This window comes from Phodopus roborovskii, unplaced genomic scaffold (genome assembly GCF_943737965.1).
Source record: "Phodopus roborovskii unplaced genomic scaffold, PHOROB, whole genome shotgun sequence".
NCBI lineage: Eukaryota > Metazoa > Chordata > Mammalia > Rodentia > Cricetidae > Phodopus > Phodopus roborovskii.
Window position 1 is genome coordinate 19,714,855 of NW_026126480.1, and position 21,681 is coordinate 19,736,535.

Here is a 21,681-nt window from a genome sequence, read left to right on the forward strand (position 1 = left end):
CAGCACCTTATCAATACACTTGAATATCATGCTGGTATTAAAATGGTTACCATGATGATATGCTTACAAATGAAGCACTTTTTACATTTCATAAAACAAGTCAACTATGCTATGGCTAGGTCTGCAGGTACACAAAAATTTAGAGAAGGTACTAGGAGATGGCCTAGTCAATAAAGTGTTTGCCAATAAGCATGAGGTCCTGGTTTTGGATATCCAGACCCTAGGTGAAAAGGTAGTGAGATGCATGTGTCTACACTCTCATCACATGAGAGGTGAAAGTAGGAGGCTCCTGGGGTTTTTTGCTGGTCACATTTTCCATATGTATGTGTTTGTAGATTAAAAAAAAAAAAAAAAAACCAACCAAACAAACAAAAAACAAACCAAACTAAACCAACCAACCAAACAAACAAAAAACAAACAAACAAACAAACAAAAAACAGAAAGAAGATGGTGAAGGGGTGGGTGGAAGAGATATTAAGGAAGTAGGAAATAGGGTAATAGGTCATATATTAGTTGCTTTTCTATTCTTTGTCATTGAGTCTAGTTTGTTTAACATGATGATGATGACCATTCATATCCTTTGCCCTGCAAATGCTGTGAATTCACTTTTCTTGATGGCCGAAAAATGTTCACTGTATATACCACATTTTCTGTATCTAGACTGGTTCCATTTCAGGCTACTGTGAATGGTGCTGTAATTAACAATGGATGTGCAAGTATCTTTATAGTATGTCCATATAGACTGCTTCAGTTCGATACCTAAGAATGGTAATTTTTTATTTTTTAAATTGTGTGTTTGAATGTTTGCTTGCTGTATGTATGTGCACCATGTGTATTCCTGGTACTTGTAGAGGTCAGAAGAGGGCAATTGATCTGAAGGAACTGGAGTTATGGCTGTGAACTACTATGTGGGTGTTGGGAATTGAGTCCAGGTTTTCTGTAAAGGCAAGCAATCTTAACTATGGAGCCCATCTCTCCAGCTCATAGCTGGGTATATGGTAGTTCTATTTTTAGGTTTAGGAACCTCCACATTGACTTCTTTGGTGGCTGGGTTAGCTTGTATTTTTACTTGCAGTGAGTAAGAATTCCTCTTTCCCTACATTCTTTTTTTTTTTGTTTGTTTTTATTTATTTATATATTTATTATAAACAAGTCCATTTAAATGAAAATAAACATTTATAGACAATATTTGGGAATTTGGGCTTCGTTCTTTCCAAACTACTTCCTGCTGGTAAGGGGCGCTGTCATGGGGGATTCTAAGAAGATGCCAGGATTTCTGCATCTTCTTAGAATTTCCCTACATTCTTGTCAGTCTTTGCTGTCATGTTTTCTTTGTGGTAGCCATTATGAATGGGATGAGATGGAATCTTAGAGCAATTATATTCTACATTTCTTTAATGGATACAGATGCTAGATACATTCTCAAATTCTTGTTGGTTATTTATATTTCTCTTCAGAACTACCTAAAGTTCATTAGCCCATGTATTGATTACCTGATTTATTTTGGTATTTAACTCTGACAGTTCTCTTTATGTATTAGATGTTAAGGTCCTGTCTGATGTATAGCTGGCAATGACTTTCCCCAATTCTACAGGCTTCTTTTTCATTCTTCTGATTTTTTTTTTTTTGTTTTTACTATGCAAAAGCTTTTAAATTTCATTTATATTAATTTGTGATTTCTTGTGGTTATTTCTTAATGGAGTCCTTTAAAAAAAAAAAAAGTCCTTGCCTATGTATCTTGGAATATTTTTTTTAAAGCCTATTCTTTCCTCCAGCATTTTCTAAATTTCCTAGTCTTACATTAAAATATTTGATCCTGTTTTGAATTAATTTTTGTGCATGGTGAGAGATAGGAATAGTTTCTTTTTTTGATAGGTAGATACTCAGTTTTCACAGTAGATATCAGTTTTCACAGTACTACATGTTAAAGAGGCTATCTTTTTTCAATATATATTTTTACAACTTTGTTGAAAATTATGTGGCTGTAGTTGTATGGGTTCAATTCTGGGTCCTCTATTTTACTTTGTGACACTAACATCCTGGATTTTTGCTACTATGGTTCTGTGGTATATTTTGAGGTCAGGTATTATGATGTCTCCAACACTGCTCATTCTGCTTAGGATTGCTTTGGCTATTCATAGTCTTTTGTGCTTAGAAATGAATTTTTGGATTATTTTACTAATTCTGTGAAGGATGTCATGTTGTGGCAACTCACTCAGCCAATAGTCTTTGAGGTACCAGCTCAAAGTGCTATGGGAGCTATGGGTGGACTGGGAGCAGGCTGGCACTCTGTTGGGTGGTGTCTGGAGAGTTGAGAGCTGCATCCTGTGCCTACAGAGCAGAAAATAGCAGTGGCTTTTTACCTTCACTGTGTAAGTGTTCTCCAAATAAATATTTGATATTCTTTTATCTGGGTGTTTGTGAACTCTTTCACTGGAATTGTGATGGTGAGTTCATTAAATCTATAGACTGCTAGATATGGGTGCTGGGATATCATTAATTTGAAACTTGTACTCTACTAATAAGCTACACTTTCAAGCCCAGAAAATCTTTACCATTTACTGACATCCATCTTCAAAAATGCCTATTACTGCCTGCGGATATTGCAGATACACAGAGAACTTGCCAAATTCTAAAAGATTTGTTATATATTTTCAGGTTTGGTTCTAAGAATACAATTCTAAATCTAATTTTATTAGCTGGAAATACCCTCCAAGGGCATAACAAAACAGATCAATTTCTCCCAGGCATTCCAGATGGTTCTATGACTTCTTCACTGTAATCCCCTATCATCAATAGGACAGTATTTTTGTTGACTAAGGGCTCCCTCTGCTTTTATCACCCTAATACTCAAATCTTTGAAAGGAGTTTGTCTTTACAAATCACAGTGACAAAAAACGACAACTGTAAAGCTAACAAAATTAAAAACAAAGTATTTGCAATTCATATAGAAAGGGAATTTGCTGAGTCACTGAGTGTTTATAATAGCACACAGTTCACTTCCTGCTGTAATAATTTCTTCTGTAATTCAGCAGCTCCCCCACAGATCCTCATCAAGCCTATGACTTCTCAAAAATGTTAACAATGCTGACTACTATAAAGGAAGGACTGCTGCCTAAGCAAAATTAAACGAGAGGAATAGTCTATTTTCAAAGTTTGCTTTAGGGACAAGCAGTTGATAAAAATATGTGTTTTTGTTACTCATAAAGGCAGTCATGAGTTCTGCATTTTCCAATTACAACATGCTGTAGGTACCTCAAAACTTTATAATTTCCATCCTAAGGCCAGAAAACCCACACCCTAATGAATATATTAAAGTCCACTGAAAAATCAATGTAAACATCAAGCAATCAACGATTACCAGAGCAGGTACCAGAACTATTGAGGGGCCCTAAGGAGGTGAAAGGGCATGGAAAGATACAGAAAAAAAAAAAAATCCCACCAGAACAGTTCAGCTCATTTAGAAAGAACATTTTCTTCCACTGTTAATCAGGGTCAAATACTTTTTAATATTGCAAAGGGCAATAATCTTTGCTCTTGATTATATAGGAAAAACTACACAGATAAAGCTATGAAGAAAGTATTTTGCTTGGGGCTGGAAAAATAATGCTGTGGTAGGATGCTTGCCTAGCATGTATGGGGTCTTAGAGTAATTCAACAGCACCAAATACACAAGTGTACTTATATATTTAGATGTGCATATTTAGTTTGCTTACTTTTTCACTGGAGTGAAAGTCAGTAAACAGAAGACTTTTGCTTCCTACTTTAGCTAGAATTAAGATAGTAATGGAGAATACAGGCCCTTAACAGGTAGTGCACAATAATAATTATGAATGCTGGCCTGAGTGTGGGACTTTGACTGAGCTCTGTACTTCTGTGCATATGCAGTGACTGGTGAAGTAGACATTCAACTTGCAGCTGAATTCTCTATGTCCTTCATTCCACCAATATTCACTGTGTGCTTAGTATATGCCAGTCACTTCAACAGATTCTTTATGTGTACTACCTCCTTCCACCTTTACTCATCACCATCCCAGACATCTGCTTAAAATCTCAGCGTAAACCAGAGTTCAAATTCAGATCTGATTCCCATTTTAGGGCTTTTCACTAATGTCTCTATTGCTGTGAAGAGACACCATGAGTAAGCCAACTTACAAAAGAGTTTATTGGGGGCTTGCTTACAGTTTCAGAAGGTTAGTTCAAGACCATCATGGCAGGGAGCATGAAACCAGGCATGGCATCGGATCAGTGGCTGAGAGATAGCATGTTAAGACAATAACAAACCAGGGAGATGGATCCAACTGGGAATTTCATGGGTTTTTGAAACCTCAAAGCCCACACTCAGCAATGACACACCTTCTTCAATAAGTCTATACCTATTAACCCTTCCAAAACAGTTCCATCCTACTAGGGACCAAGTATTCAAACGTATGAGCTTATGGGGCCATTCTCATTCAAACTACTATAATACACCACAAGAGTTTATAGTCAGAGTGAGAGGTTGTGAAGCTGACATCCTATCAACTGCATGTAGTATAACATTTTGCTTTGGTTATTTAGGAAGCTTATGAGGGAGTGTGTATGACAGATAAAACAGACAGACAAATAGAGAAAAAGATGATAGGAAGACTCTTTTTGTTTATTTTTTGAGACAAGGTTTCTCTGTGGCTTTGGAAACTGTCCTGGAGCTAGCTTTTGTAGACCAGGGTGGCCTCAAACTCACAGAGATCCACCTGCCTCTGCCTCCTGAGTGCTGGGATTAAAGGTGTGTACCACCAACACCAAATTTATAATTTTCTTAAAAAAACAAAAACAGATATACTTATAATAGTCTTGCATGGCTATAGTTGCTGGAGCTGAACAGTGGCTGTCTTGCAGATAGGAACCCGCTCTTCCTTTACCTTGCTTTACTCATTTGCATTCTCTGGTCTCTAGGCATTTAGGTAAGCAATTCTTAATACCTTTCTGCATTTCTCCCTAAATTGCTTTATGAGTGCTAGTATCTTGTGCTGGCCTACTAATGGCCTGTCAATCTCTCAAGTCTCCTTATGTGCATTGCTCTAAGTTCCTGAAAGCTTAGTATTGCATACTTCTTAGAGACTAGAGAATAATATTAGTCTAAACTCCTTAGAGTTTAGCATTTAGGCATTTTAGGCATTCTGCTTGATTTCAAATTACCTTTGCTGTTACATTTTCCATATTTAATGAGTGAGTAGGTTATGGTTACCTTAAAAGGAGGTATTCAAGTGTCTTGCTGTAGAATTCTGTGTTTTGTTTTTAATGTTTTTGTTTTGTTTTTTTTTTTAACATGGCTTGGATTGCAAGTATGGTTTTCAAAGTTAATTAAAAACAAACAAACAAAAAACACCAGGAACCTACAATTTATTTATAGCTGTCTCTGAGAGACATGTGCCCTAGTCTATTTACCACTTAAAGAAGCCACTGGCAAGAACAAAAAGAATAATGAGATTGATGGTATTTTTTTTAAAAAAAGATTCTTTTATTTTCATTTTATGCCTGCAGAGGTCTGAGGAAGGTGTTGGATCCCCTGCTACTGGAGTTGTCCATGAGTTGCTATGTGGGTATTAGGAACTGAGCTTGAGCCCTCTGAAACAGCAGCAAGTACTCTTAATCTGCAAGCCATTGCTTCAGACCTCTTGATGATAGTTTTACAATTACATATACAAGCTAAATATGATGGCACAGTGCCTATAATCCAGTATTAGAAGCCTGCGGGAGGAGGATGCTGAGTTAAGCCTAGGCTGGAGTGAGCAGTAAGAAACCCTATCTAAAACAAAGCAAAACAAAACAAGACAGAAACCCTACATACATACAAATCATAGAGATAAAGGAACTAATATTCTACTTTGTGTGTGTGTGTGACATAGTAAGTGTTCCTAAAACATTTTTAATATGGAATCTTCTTTTACTTAATTTTTAAGATAAAAAAGAAAAAACTAATGTTAAATAAAAGATATAAATGAATAGATGCAATGTTTAAGTAAGATATGATCTGTTTTTGGAAATGTCTTATTGCGCAACATTGGTACTTAAGGATATATTATATTGTAACCATGAACATTATTTTGCACATAAGCTATGTGGTAAGTCTAAAATGTACTATCACATTCAAGCTTCAAAATACTAAAACAAAGCCACTCAAACTGAGCATATGGTTTTCTTAGTAACAAGTAACTGTTCATTGTTTCACAGCAGTGTATTTCCCTTAACCACACAACGAGTTAGTCTATAAAATTTAAAGTTTACTAGTTCTAAAAAAGTGATGTTGTCCAGATAATTTTCTAAAATCTCAATCCTTTCTTGGGATTCAAATTCCACTTCTGTTGGGCTGATTTCTCATGCTTACACTTGGGCATCTGCAAATGCTGATGTCAGCTTCAGTTAATGGTTTTGGATAGAAAGAGAGAACAGGTTTTCACTTTGGTCAAGTATAGTGTCTGCAACTCTCCTTAACTGCCCCCTTAAACAAATAAGCTTGTTTTTTCTAAGAAAAAGTACAAAAGTGTATTTTGCTCACAGCTTTTCTTGTAACATGGCATATCTTCACAAGGTAAATCAAGTCATCAAATGTTTAATTGGGAAACAATTAGCAAATAGGTAAGAATTCTGTTCCAGCAAATGTCTTCTTCATCTGAGAAACACTCAAAAATGCAAACGGCAGGCAGAAAATATTTCAGAAAACGCATCCTAGGACATGCTCGAATAGAAACAAACTCTTCATTATTTGCTAATTTTGGAACTGAATTATTATGTATATTGCTCTCTTATAGAAAAATTCTTACAAAACTCACAGGTATTGGGAGAAAGCAAGTAAAATTAGATTTTAACTATGAGGAAGAATATTATTAATGGTAACACAACAATCTGAGTCACAAAAGGTATACAACTATACAATGTTAGCAGATATTTGTAATATCAACTAATTTAGCATGGAATCATTCATTACCAATTCTATATATGGTAGTCTGCTTTTCTAAAACTTTTTAATTTTTTCATGTGCATTGGTGTTTTGCCATGGGTGTTGGGTCTTCTAGGAAATGGAATTATAGACAGTTGTGAGCTGGCATGTGGGTGCTGGGAATTGAACCCAGGTCCTGTGGAAGAGCAGTAAGTGCTCTTTTAATCACTGAGACATCTCTCCAGTCCCTTTTTAAAAAAAACTTAAAGTGCTTGAAAATATCTGTTTGCACTAGTCAGTATTTCTTAAGCTGCACTCCAGTGAGAAGCTAATAGAATACCATTTAATTCATGATAGTTCCCTTTCCCAAGTACACATACAATAGTTTCATATTGATGACACCTGGATATCACAACTTGATTTCAAATACCTACACAATGCCAGTTAATGTACTGTCTAAAGTCTCCTGAACTTACTTACACTAATATTTTTATTTATCTACTGTTGCATGAAAATAACTGCCAAGATTTCTTACTAGTTTTTAACCTACCTTTTGGAATTTTATACTTTTGTCTGGAAAGTAACCTGCTATAAGCTCTTATTATAAATCATCTTATTTTACATATCAGTCCCAGTTCCAGCACCCTCCCATTCTCTCATTCCCCTCACCAACCCCCCCCCCCCCATCCACTCCCCAGGGAGGGTGAGGCCTTCCATGAGGGATCATCAAAATTTGTCAAGTTATTTGGGGTAGAGCCTAGGCACTCCCCTGTGAATCTAGGCTGAAAGAGTATCCCTTCATTTTAAACTCTGAAATCTCAGTACCCTGTCTAGTGTTGTTAGCATTCACATAAACATGAATAACAAACTCTTAGGGGTTTCAAAATCTAGCTCAATAATTGAAGAGAAACAAGGAAGCCGGCTGGAGTTAGGAAGTCCTCTGCAAGGGCAGATTGCATGTTCTCCATGACCTTCTACTGAGTACCCCTCCCCCACTTCCTGCTGTCTCAGATTTAGGAAGGAGACAGCACTGTTGTTATTGCCAAACACTCCTTTAATCTGCCACAGTCTTCTAAAAGGAAAATAAAGAACAAATCAAATTCCATGCTACTGTGGAATAAAGTAGTATTTGGTTTTGGTACATAACTGTACATCCCTTTTCAACATTTTCAGTTAATTTTTAATGACAGTAGTATTATATTAAAATTTTTTCAAATTAGTAACTTTGACTGTTATTCTAAGAAGGCATTGTGCAGTCTGCTTGACCCGGACACCCTTACCCCACAACGTGGCTCTTGTGTGCTGTCTCATTATTTGGCTTTCCTTCATTTTGTTCCATAGAGTTTTCCAAGTTTTTGGCCTGTATTCTTTTCTCTTCTGTCTTAGGTATCTTTGTAGAAGTTTCTCAAATTTATATTTTAAATTAGATTTATCTCTGAAGTTAAAAATATACAAATTCTATTTTTCTCTATAGGTCCACAAAGTCCAAGATACAAATTAGCATCTTATAGTTATTTTGTTTTGAATATTATTATTTGTTTTTTTGAGACAAGATTTCTCTGCATATAGCCCTGGCTGTCTTGGAACTCACTCTGCAGACCAGGCTGGCCTTGAACTCACAGAGATTCTCCTGCCTTTACCTCTTGAGTGCTGGGATTAAAGGCATGCACCACCACTACCCACCTTTTTTTGAATCTTATTATTAATAATCAATTAGAAAATTCCTAGCACTAGATTTTCTTTTGAGGCAAGGTCTTGCTCATATTTAGTCTAGGATGGGCTATAATTATCTCCACTTTCTGAGTGATGTAACTGAAAGTATGCACAACTGTACTGACTGGATGATCGTCAACACAAGTTGAAAGATGTATGGGGAGAGGGATTCTCAATCAAGAAAATGCCTCCAAATGATTTGCCTGTACACCAGTATGTGGTGCCTTTTCTTAGTGATTGCTGTTTGTGAAGGCCTAGCCTGCTGTGGATGGTGGCACCCCTGAGCAGGAGGTCCTACTCCTTGATGGCCTCGGTCATCAACTCTCTTGGTTGTTTTGTTTGGGACAGGTTTTTAAAGTTAGTTTTTTGAGACAAGACTCCTTCACTGAACCTGAAGTTAACCAATTCATATAGAATGGCTCTCTTATCCCTCCTCTCTTCCCTCTGCTTTTCCATGTTAGAATTATAGCTGTGAACTGCCATGGCCAGGCTGGCCTCTCAGCCTGTCTCTGCCTCCTAAGTGCTGGAATTAGAAGTGTGGGCCACCATGCCTAGTCTGAGCCACCACCACTGAAACCTACAATACCTAGTATGGAGTGATGGAGATTCTGGTGAAGAAAATTTTTCTACTAAGGTAAAGTATCTACATTATTAAATAGATTTGTACCTTCAGTTCTTGTTTGTGCTATTCATTTATTTAAACCTTTGCATTTCAGTCAAGAGAAAAGAGGAGCAAATCCTTGTTTTTCTGACACTGGAATCTCTTACCCTGGCACACAGGTCAGTCACAGTTTAACCACAAAGTATCTTTTCCACCTGCCTCCACCTCCAGCTACATTCCCAGTAAATTTTTTATTTTCTCTGCCTGTAACATTTATACATTCTTTTCTTTGCTTGTTCTTCACTTCATCCCTACCTGTATCTTTCACCAGCACAAACATAATTATTTCTTTGTAGAGTTCTCTGGTTCAACAATTAATATATTTTTTGAGCGTGTGATTATGTAACTAAATGGCAAATAGTTTTTACCCTATCTCCATAGGTGTATGTGTTTCTGAAGGCAGAGAAACTTACTTGCTCATCGTTATAGTCTAACACTAGATTGTGGTAGTAGTTTTACTGAACCCACAGGTACAAAATGGCTTTGGAATTCAGAAGGAACAGCGGTTCTAGTAGTTTCATTTTCAGCAGAATGAACATTCTTGGCCATTATAAGAAAGAAATGAAAAAGTTCATAAAAATACTCTGCTGTGGGTTGGACATGAAATGTCTCCACAGGCTCATGTGTTTGGATACTGGGTCCCCAGCTGGTGGCCTTATTTGGAAAGGCTGTGAAACCTTTAGAAGGAAGAACCTGCTGGAGAAAGTGTGTAGTTAGGAGTAGGCTTTTCAGGTCAGTTTTATAGCCTGACCCCCTTTCCTGTTCATGCTCTGCTTCCTGAGTACAACTTCTATGTGACCAGCCAGCCTTCACTTTCTACCACCATAGCCTCTCAACCACCATGGATTGTATTCTATGGCTCTATAAGCCCATATACTTTTGACAAGTTATTTGATAACAGCAATGAGAAAGTAACTAAGAAAAAATCCAAATTTACAAAATAAATGTATTAATTAAAATATATAAATTCAAGATTAAAATATATAAATTTTAAAAAATTAAAAATTCTGTTAACTACTCACTAGAAAACACAATAGGCATCTTGATAATCTGATATACATTATTCCATATATTTTTTAAATTATCAGTTTAAATAGTGATCATAAACTAATGTTCATAAAAAATGGATTAAAGACCTCAACATAAATCCAGCCACACTGAACCTCTTAGAAGAGAAAGCGGGAGGTACCCTTGAACAAATTGGTATAGGAGACTGCTTCCTGAACATAACACCGGTAGTAAAGACACTGAGATCGACAATTAATAAATGGGACCTCCTCAAACTTCGAAGCTTCTGTAAGGCAAAGGACACAGTCATTAAGATCAAATAGCAGCCCGCACACTGGGAAAAGATTTTCACCAACCCCACATCTGACAGAGGGCTGATTGATCTCCAAAATATACAAAGAACTCAAGAAACTAGTCAACAAAATACCAAATAACCCTATTAAAAAGTGGGGTACAGAATTGAATAGAGAATTCTCAATAGAGGAATCCAAAATGGCTGAAAGTGCTCAACATCCTTAGCCATCAGGGAAATGCAAGTCAAAACAACTCTGAGAGACCATTTTACTCCTGTCAGAATGGCTAGAATTACAAGCACCAATGACAGCTTATGCTGGAGAGGATGTGGAGAAAGGGCAACACTCCTCCACTGCTGGTGGGAGTGCAAACTTGTACAGCCATTTTGGAGATCAGTATGGCGGTTCCTCAGGAAAATAGGAATTTGTCTACCACAGGACCCAGCAATCTCACTTTTAGGCATATACCCAAATGATCCACATCCATGTGACAAAGACATCTGTTCAACTACATTAATAGCAGCATTATTTGTAAGAGCAAGGACCTAGAAGCAACCTAGATGCCCCTCAACTGAACAATGGATAAAGAAGATGTGGCACATTTACACAATGGAATACTACTCACTGGGGGGAAAAAAAACCCAATGGAATCTTGAAATTTGCAGGCAAATGGATGGAACCATCCTGAGTGAGATAACCAAGTCACAAAAAGAGGAACATGGTATGTACTTACTCATATATGGATTTTAGACATAGAGCAAAGGTTCGCCAGCCTATAATTCACACTGCCATAGGAACTAGGATATAAGGAGGAACCTAAGAGATTCATACAAGGTCCCTCACGGAAGGGGAAAGGAACAACATATCCTGAGCATATTCAGAGAGGGGGATGGGGGCGTGAGTGGAGAGGAAGTTAGGAGAAAGAGAAGGGAAGGTGAGGAGAACATGTACGACCAGGAAGATTGAGTTGGTGGGTGCGGGGACGAACAGACGAGAGTGAAAAAAAAAAAAGAGATACCATAATAGAGGGAGCCATTATAGGTTTGAAGAGAAAACTTACTAAAGAGAAATGTTCAGAGACCTACAAAAGATGACCCCAACTAACAATCTGAACAACAGTGGAAAGGCTACCTTATATGCTCTTCCCTAATAATGAGACTGATAACTAGCTTATATACTATCATAGAGCCTTCATCTAGTAGCTGATGGAAGCAGAAGCAGATACCCACAGTTAAACACTGAGCCGAACTCCTGGAATCCAGTTGCAGAGAGGGAGGAGTGATGAGCAAAGGGGTCAAGATCGGGCTACAGAAATCCACAGAGACAGCTGACCTGAATAAGGGGGAGCTCATGGACCCCCAGACTGATAGCTGGGAAACGCAGACCTCTTGAATGTGGGTCTCAGTTAGAAGGCCTGGGCAGTCTAAGGGACCTGTGACAGTGGAACCAATATGTATCCCTAGTGCATGAAAGGACTTGGGGAACACATTCCCCATGGAGGGATACTCCCTTAGTCTAGAGGCGCGGGGGGGGGGGGGGGGAGGCCCTAGACCTTACTCCAAATGACTTGACAGATTTTGATGATCCCTCCTGAAAGGCATCACCCTCCCTGTGGAGTGGGGGGGGGGATGGGATAGGAGGGGGACCAAGGGAACATGGGAGGGAAAGGGAACTGGGATCAATATGTAAAATAAGAAAAGATAATAAATATATTAAGAAAAAAATCCTGGTAGTTTCTTAGGAACACTAGGAAAAAAATCAATAGTCCTTCAGAACGTGAAAGAGAAAGTGAGACCCAGGGAAGGCTGTGCTAAAAGAGAAGAAAGGTAAGCTAAGCTGTCCTAAAGAATGCCCTAGGTCATGAAACACCATGACCAAAGCAAGTTGGTGAGGAAAGGGTTTATTCAGCTGATATTTCCACATCAGAGTTTATGATCAAAGGAAGTCAGAGCAGGAACCCAAGGGGGGCAGGATCCTGGAGGAAGGAGCTGATGCAGAGGCCATGGGGGTGCTGCTTATAGCTTGCTCCCCATGGCTTGCTCAGCCTGCTTTCTTAAAGACCCAGGACTACCAGCCCAGGAGTGGCATCTCCTCAATGGGCTGGGTCCTCTCCAATTAAATCACCAATTAAGAAAATGCCCTATAGGCTTACCTACATCTGGAACTTTTGGGGGCATTTTTTAAATTGAGGGCCCCTCCTTCAGATAAGTTTAGTTTGAGTCTAGTTGACATAAAACTAGTCAAGGAGAAAATAAAGGAGGGAATAATAATTAAATAAATAAACTTAATTAATTAGTAATTAATTTTTTTCTATAGTGCTAGAAGTGTATCTGCTGTAGTAAACATGCAATGTGTCCTGGCTAAGCTAGATTCAGTGAGTGTTGGTGTTTCTTCTCACTTTGTACTTCTTTCCTGCTAACCCATTTTGAAGATATTTGGTTTTATAGCAGAAAATGATGCAAGAAGACCCTTTATCACAATCTCCTGCAAATTTTTTGCGTGGTGGGACCAAAAATATAATCCTCTGAGATCTGTTATAGGGAATGAAATATATCTAGACTAATTCTTACCAATTAAAATTAATGACTGGTGAAATGTCTTTTGTATTATTGTAGGATTTTTCTCTTAGAAACAATTTTAATATTAATACTATGTAAGGTTTATTTGGATTTTTCCATAATTTCTTACAGACTGTAATTTTACAGTAGGACTACTGTCCATATTAACCAGAGCAAGGTTAGTATTCAAAAAGAAATAAAGGAAGTATTTTATAATCGTCTGAGCACTTAGTATGTTTTTGGTTAAAAAATATAGATTGGAGACTTTTAAATAATATTATATAACAGTTATTGAAATTGTAACATCTAATTAACTAGTACTTCCTGACCTTGTTCAATGCTTAATGAAATAGCCTAGCTGGACATGACTATGAAAATGGCTGGGTTAGTGTGGGACTAAGAGTGATACCAGTTCAACATGTCTGGGCAAAACTCCCAAAAGATTTTCAGAAGTATGCCTGTACAAATTGTGACTCACTTGGAAAATACTATTAGAATAAAAAACAAGAATAAAAAAAAAAACATCTGAGCTTTGGAATTACACACAATAGAGTTTAAACCCTATCATAGGCAGAGAGCCCTTCTGAACCATATACTCTTTGTGTCAAATTAGGAATGATGCTTCATTAAATACCAGCTCTCATTCCCATCACCTTCCTCTGGGCCTACTCATTACACTATTCCATTAGGCAAACAGAATTTTAGGGGATAGCAGTTTTTGACATAAAAAATTACTGGTAAGAGCTTGGCAGTGGCAGGAAAGTGACCACTAAAGGCAGCACAGGAAATTCTGTGACTCTATGCTTTCATGTTCACTTTCTGCTTTGTGGGCTGACAGAGCTTTTCAATAAAGGCCTTTCAGCTGGGCATCAACAGATTTTCCTATTACAATAGTTTAGTTTACTAGTCATAGGCTCTTAAGTCTTGAAAAGAAAATACGTTGGCATAATACTTATGATAAAAAATTTATTTATAGTTGTGTATGATTTTTAAGGTTGGATGGGCCAAAGTTAGAAAATGAAAGACTTGCAAAATTATAACAAAATATAAAATTTGTCTTCAAACTGAGAAATCAAGCTCTTTGCATCATATACATTTATTAAAAGAGGATTAGCTTAATTCTGCATTGAATACAGAATTAGCTGAAATAACACATAAGCTGAAGCATTCTGATCACAGATGAAAATACATATTTACACTTGTGCGTTCTTTACCCCTGGTCTGTCTTTTTATGAGCCCTGATCTCAAACTCATGATCCTCCTAATTTCAGCTTTTGATAGGCACTGTAGGTATGTGCAGAAAGAATTGTTATTTCAAAATTAAAAGATGTAAAGGCAGCAATTAATAGCATGGGTGAGACTATGAACCATTATGCTTAGTGGAAGAAGTGAGGGTTAGGAGAACATGTACCGAAGGGCAGGTAAATGTCTCAGTTGATAAGGCACTTGCTGTACAAGCATAAGGACCTGAGTTGTGATACCTGGAGCTTGCTGGCCAGCTAGTCAATCCAAATGTGTAAGTTCTAAGTTTAGTAAGATCCATCCCAAAAAAATAAAATGGGAAGTGACTGACGAAGATATCTGACATTGTCATCTTGTCTCAACATGTGAGTACACACATGTGCATATGCAACTATATGTACTTGTGCGCACACACGAATATATTGAAATAAATAAACAAATAAATAAATAAAAATAAGAAAAATGAAAAGCAGAACAAAAGGAGGGAGGGCAGACTGTGATTAGGATGAGAGAAAAAAGAATATATATGGTATGATTTCACTCATGTGCAAGGCTTCCAAGAGGCAGACTCAATAGAAAGTAGATTCATTATTGCCTGGGAACAGACATGAGGTTTCTTGTTGGGGTGACAGAAGTGTCCTAATACTAGATGGCAGCTAGCAGGCTATTTTCTGCCCTGATTATATCAGTATATACAGAGCAGCAACTTTGCTGTCTGTTCAAGGAATTAATAACCAGGGGCTGGACATTCTGAACTCATTAGGATAACAATCACCATCTGTACTCTACAATCACAAGGCACAAAATGATAGATAACTTATTTATGCTAACAAAACATTGCCATTTATGAACTTATCAAATTAAACCACGACACAGAGACACACTGTACTGTATCAGAGAAACCAGGCCAATGGGTTTATAAAAAACACTAGCTCAATGACTGATTCAACCCTTCACCTGAAACCCACGACAAGAGGTCTGTGTGCCATGCCAGCCTTAGGTGTATTTCTGCTTAATTTTACAGTTCTTTAACTTGCTAAATTTTTTACTTTGGCTTATACATTCTAAAGGAATATATACAACTCACAACTGTAAATGAAATCACCATGGCCTCTGCCTTGGAAATCACAGAATGAAGAGCCCTTCTCTGTCCTTATGCTTTCAATTAAAAACAAAAAGAGAAAAAGGACTGATAAATTGTTAGTATGTGCTGTCAGCAATGCCATCCGTCCTTAAGAAAGCAACAGGAAAAAATGGGGGTCAAACTGGAAAAATGAGGTTTTTATAATATTTGAATTTTATTTTTAAAAATTATTTTTTAACATTCATTTATCTGGTTGGTGTGTGTACATGTGTGTAAGGGTGCATGTATGGTGGTCAAAGGACAATTTGCAGGAGCTGGCTCTGTCTTTTCATCATATAGGTGCCAGGGATTGGACTTAGGTCATCCAGGCTTGGTGGCAATGACCTTTACAATTCAGCTACCTCACAACCTCCCGTATTTGAATGTTCTAAGCATACACATATACTAGATTTATTTAAGAAAATTCCAATGGCTTGGTGGCTTTGTGGACCAGACTATTTTTTTTTTTAAATCACTGTTATATTAGCAAGACTATCAAGTTAAGTTACTTGAGGTCATGCTACTATACTATCAATGGTGCAGCTCATACATTCTCCGGTATAGTAATTTTATATGTTGAGATGGTCAAAAAAGTTTTTTTAAGGAGTAAATTTTAAAAAAAATGATTACTTTATTTCTATTTTATGTGCATTGGTGTTTTGTCTGCATGTATATTTGCATGAGGGTGTCAGATCCCCTAGAACTGAAGTTACAGACAGTTTTAAGTAAGCTGCCAGATGGGTGCTGGAATTGAACTCATGTCCTCTGGAAGAGTGGCCAGTGCTCTTACTGCTGAGCCATCTCTCCAGTCATCCAATAAAGTTTTTTACATCGAGTAAAAAAAAAAAAAAGATCTTATTCAAATATTTAAAAATAGGAAGTAACTAATTTTGGATTGAAATTACTGTTCTACAAGATGCAATCTGTAACTGGTAGCATTATAGGACTAAGAACCTGTGGCTAGACAAGTCATAGGCCATAGAAGAAAACTATTATTCTGCTAAATGGACAGAGTATTCAGCAGTCTCCTAGTGACTTATTATTGTACTCATAAATCAATGTATCTCTCAATCCTCATCAGAAAAGTTCCTTCTTATAGTCCATGATGATTAATATAGACATCCACTAGTCAGGGTACTAAGAATAAGAGACAGTATATATACAGTATCACCTCCAAGGCTCAGGAATCATTGTAGAAGAGGGGACAGCAAGAGTGAGAATCAGAGGCAACGGATGACTACAAAGAAAGCAATGCCTCTTGGACACAGCAGGGCAGTTGAACTTGTAGCAGTTATAACAGCATGCATAGGACCCGTGCAAGGGCAAGTCAGTCAAAATTCCAGCAGGAAATGAGAATTGGGCATGAAACCTACCCATACCCATAGAGTTATTAACAGTTGCTAGCTGCTGGGAAAGGGAGAAGTTAATTCTCTTAAAATTGTAGCCTGTGATAAGTAGACTGTGCTCCAGTGGAAGAAGAGCTTATGTCCAAGGACACTTGGGCAGTATAAATTGGTTTTGTTTTTTTGAGGGTCACAAAGTTGGGTAGGTCCAGAAAGAATTGAGCAGTGAATATGAACATACATGCTGTATAAAATTCTGAAAGAACTTATAAAAATTAAATTAAAAAATAGAAATCAGCTGAATCTATTTCCTAAGGCAATTGTGAGCACATCCAAAGAGTTTATACTGGCTGGGAAATATGATGGCTCATTTTAATTTATGGCCAGGCTAAAGCAATTTATAACTGCTTCCTGATTTAAGAAATCTGCTATGCACAGAAATAATTCACAAAAGATGCATAATGAGAAAATATCCAACAATCTGTGTGATTCACCTTCCCTGACCACTGTGCACTCTTCCTTCCAAATATGTATCTCTTTGCCCTGCCTTATAACCCTGGAAATGGGTCTTATAAACATCTTTCCTTTGCAAATGGGAATATTAAGGGTTATTAATAAAGCTACTAAGGGGCAATGCAGTAGGAAGTGGCTTCTTTTTCTGCTTCTGGATGTGAAATATTCCTTTACACTGTGTGATTGAAAGAAGCTGACTAGCCAATAACTGGAAAAGATAAGGTTGGGGGAGAGCCAAACAGAATGCTGGGAAGAAGGGCGGGGTCAAAGGAGTCACAAGCAGACAGAGAGAAAAACAAGATGAGCATGCTGTACTGACAAAAGGTACCAAGCCACATGACAGCACAGACAGAAATATTGGTTATCTTAAGTGTAACAGTTGGTTAGTAACAAGGCTCAGCTATGGACAAGCATTAATTAATTTATGATTAATATTAAGTTTCTGTATGATTATTTGGAAGCAGCTTTTGGGACAGAAACTTCTGCCTACATCTGGAGACTGTTTTCTTTTTTTGCTCCTGAATGTGGGACATCTGGAAACTCTATGGAGTTTCAGTAGTGAAGCTTCACAGATACCTTAGAAACCCAGTGGCATTCTAGGAGATAGAAATCCAAACAAATCTTGCCAGCACTGCAGCAGGTAGTTTCCAGTTGCCACTTGCCAGTTGTATCCTATGCTGCAGTGGCCCAGTAAAACCTCTCTAACATCACTGTCTGAGGAGAGGCCTTCTTCCAATTCTACTTATGTTTTGGGCATCCAGACTTAGTCCTATGGGTAGTAGCTGCTCCTTGTATTCCATTCCTGCATACATTAGAATTCTCTTTATTTTAGTAGTTAATTATTAATAGTTCTTTGCATTTAAACATTCTTGAGATAGGTGTGATGCCTTTAATCTCAGTACTTGGTAGGCAGAAGGCAGATCTTATGAGTTTGAGGCCAGCCTGGTCTCCATTGCTAGTTCCAGGTCAGACGAGGTTACATAGACCTTGCCTCAATTATCCCCTAAAACCAAAACCAAACATCTTTCCCTGTTTAAATGACTGATAGGCTTTTGGCTCCTATGTAAACTTTGGCAACTGGCCTAAAGTCAAAGCAAATTCATAAATGTAAGTTTTTATTATTAAGTTTAACAATGCAGAGAAAACAGTATTAGCTAACTTGTTAGCTTGCTGTCTCCTGTAGCTGACTGGTGCAGGTGACTCAATATTAAGTCAGATATGGTCACCGTTTGGTTCCTATTGCTTATTTTAGAGAAATGTACTAAATGTATCATTCAGCACATGAATCTTGAGAGGGAGAAAGAGAGAGAGAGTGTGTGTGAGAGAGAGAGAGAAAGAGAGAGAGAGAAGAAGAGAGAGAGCACTTGCTAGATTTGTTTCTAAGAGTTAAGGCTGGCAAGATGGCTCAGTGGATAAAGATACTTGCCACCAAGCCTTATGACCTGAGTTTAACCCTCAGAACTGACATGGTGGAAGGACAATTAGCCTTTGCAAGCTGTCATCTGCACACCATGGCATGAACTTACTTGCTCACTTACCTACCCCCACACATACACAAGCATGCAAAGTAAATGATGTCATAAAAAGTTAGAGCTAATATTTTATGTGATGGCATGAACAACAGAGTTATAATAAAGTACAGAATTAGGAAAAAAAAAACCCTTTGGACAGTCCAGAAAACTGACAGCAAATTCTATGTTCTGTCTCCATAGATATCATTCATTCATTCACTAAGTATACAGTAATAGTAGCCTGGCTTCATGGGGTTTACTTTCTGTGGCAGGGTGAACCTACCCATAAATCAATCTAGAATAGACTTTAGGCTGTTGTAAGGAAAGTGAAGCTGGCTGGAATGGGTGGGGTGCTGGACCAAAAGATGATGATGACTTGTTTGATATTACACTTCCTATACATGCCATATGATAAATGCTATCATTAATATAATTACAGGTGTGTCTTTAGGGGACATAATGCCATGAGAAATCAAACAAAATACATATATGTAAATCATATCAAGTTTATGTATAGACCAAAAAAACTTACCCTATAGAAAGCACTGGTAAGAGGGAGTAGTGCTGCAGCAATGTTATATTCTTCTAAACTTGAACAATCCTTAAAGAAAACAAAGGCAAATGAACATCATTAGAATCTTTATCAGAATCACTTGTTATGTATGCCATACCAGGTTTGGGCTACATTGTCAACCTGTGAAAATTTTTCATTTTATTCCAAGTTGTTACTAAGGCATAGTTGGGTAAGTCCAGGGGAAAATATTGTCCCTAAAGCATATTCATTTTGAAACAAAGTATAAACACACTGGGAAGAATATGACTTTTATGTTTTACTGAATTTGAGAGTCTGTGTTAAAAGATGTTTTAATAAGTCAGAAACTTTTAGAAGGGATTTTCGATAGACCCAATATATTTCACTGGGTCAAGGATTTTTTTTCCCCACATGCTTAACTATCTTTCATATTGGTGTGTACTTTATAACTGGTTACAAGCACCAATTTTCTTTCTCAGGGTTATATAAAAAGCTGAAACTTACTGCATTGTTGGGGAACAGAATAAAAAACTCCTAATGGAAAGATCAAAATGGTGCAGATGCTGAGGAAAAGTGGTAATTTTTTTTTTTTTTTTTAAAAAAAGGTAAAACAGAGCTACTATACTGGATTTGAAATCAGTGCATATATAAAAATGTATATATGTATATGAAATTACTGTAAGTTCTAGCTTATCAACATCTTGATAGGAACCTAAAGAACCAAATGTAAGAACTGGGGCTGAGAGACTCCACAGTGCTTAGACCTGAATTTGCTTCCCAGCATCCACATGGCAGTTCACAGCTATCTTTAACTCTAGTTCCAGGGAATTCAATGAACTCTTCTGACATCCATGGCCACCTCATGGAAAGGATATTATCAGAAGAATGAACAGATTGTCAATAGGACAGCAGAAAAGGTTTGCCAGTTTTGTTTTAGACAGGAGGTTCGTATCTAGACTGTATAGTGAACTGTAAAAATCAAAGTACCAAAATCAAACTCTCAGTCAATAAACAGAGCAAAATCACAACAGTTTACAAAAGAAGAAATACAGATGGTTAATATATATATGTTTTGGGGCTGGAGAGATGGCTCAGTGGTAAATAGCACTGGCTGCTCTTCCAGAGGTTCTGAGTTCAACTGCATAAAACTGTAGTCCTATGGGACCTAATGTCTTCTTCTGCAAACAAAACAGATAAATTAATCTTAAAAATAAAACCCCAAATCCCTAAATGAAGTATTCAACATCCACAGACATCAGGAAAATGCAAATTATAACTTTGAGATCCCAATTAGAATGGCAATCATCAAATAAATTACAATGCTGGAAAGGCTATAGGGAAAAAAGGAACCATTATTCACTTCGTTAGAGGGCAAACTAGTACAACCACTATGGAAATCAGTGTAGAGCTTTCTTAAAACAAAAATAGAGCTACCATTAATTGTGATGATATTTTGTTTATGACCTAACAAATAACGCTTGCCTGAAGATCAGAAAAGCAAAGTGGCTAGCCATTAGCTCTTACCTCTACCTCAGACTAAAGGGTTGATCCTGTCTTCAGATTCCATCTATAGACTTCACTGCTCCCCAGACTCCTGCCAGACTGCAGTGAGCTCCTGTCTCTGCCCACCTTATATTCCTCTCTCCACCCAGCCATGTCACTCTTGTCTTCACCTCCCTAGGGCTGGGATTAAAGGTGTGTGCTGTTTCTCTTTTAGACTGATTCACTTTCCTATGGCTCAGGGTGGCCCTGAACAGAGGTCTCCCTCTGTCTCCTGGGTGCTGGGATTAAAGGTGTGTACCACCACCACCAGGCCTCTATAGATAACTAGTGTGGCTGTTGGGATTAAAGGTATATGCCACCACTGTCTGGCCTCTATGGCAAACTAGTGTGGTTAGCTTTGCACTCTGATCTTGAGGTAAGCATTATTTGTCAGATCATAAACCAAATATCGCCATAATCAATACCCTAGCTATATTTATTACTCCTAGACCTGTACCCAAAGTATTCCATACCTTACCACAGATACTTGCAAAACCCATGTTTATTGCTACTCTATTCTCACCAGTAAGGAAAAGGAATTAGCCTAAAATGTTCACAACAGATGAACAGGTAATGAAAGCATGGTGTACATATAAATACTAGCATTTTATTTGGTTATGAAGAAAAATGAAATTGTGAAAATTGCAAGAAAATGGATGGAACTGAAAAATATTAAGTGAGGCTGTTGTAATTCAAGTAAACCTAGCCCCATCCCTTGGGAAC

At 37.5% G+C, this 21,681-nt stretch overlaps 1 protein-coding gene across 4 annotated transcripts in view; it reads right to left on the reverse strand.

The window, feature by feature from the left end:
• Positions 1-21,681, reverse strand: part of Sbf2 (SET binding factor 2) — a 319,861-nt gene that overhangs the window by 77,409 nt on the left and 220,771 nt on the right. For all 4 annotated transcript variants that reach the window (XM_051192671.1, XM_051192670.1, XM_051192673.1 and 1 more), the window contains exon 17: positions 19,417-19,485. In XM_051192671.1, the coding sequence (XP_051048628.1) occupies positions 19,417-19,485 (69 nt within the window). The remainder of the gene's footprint in view (positions 1-19,416; positions 19,486-21,681) is intronic.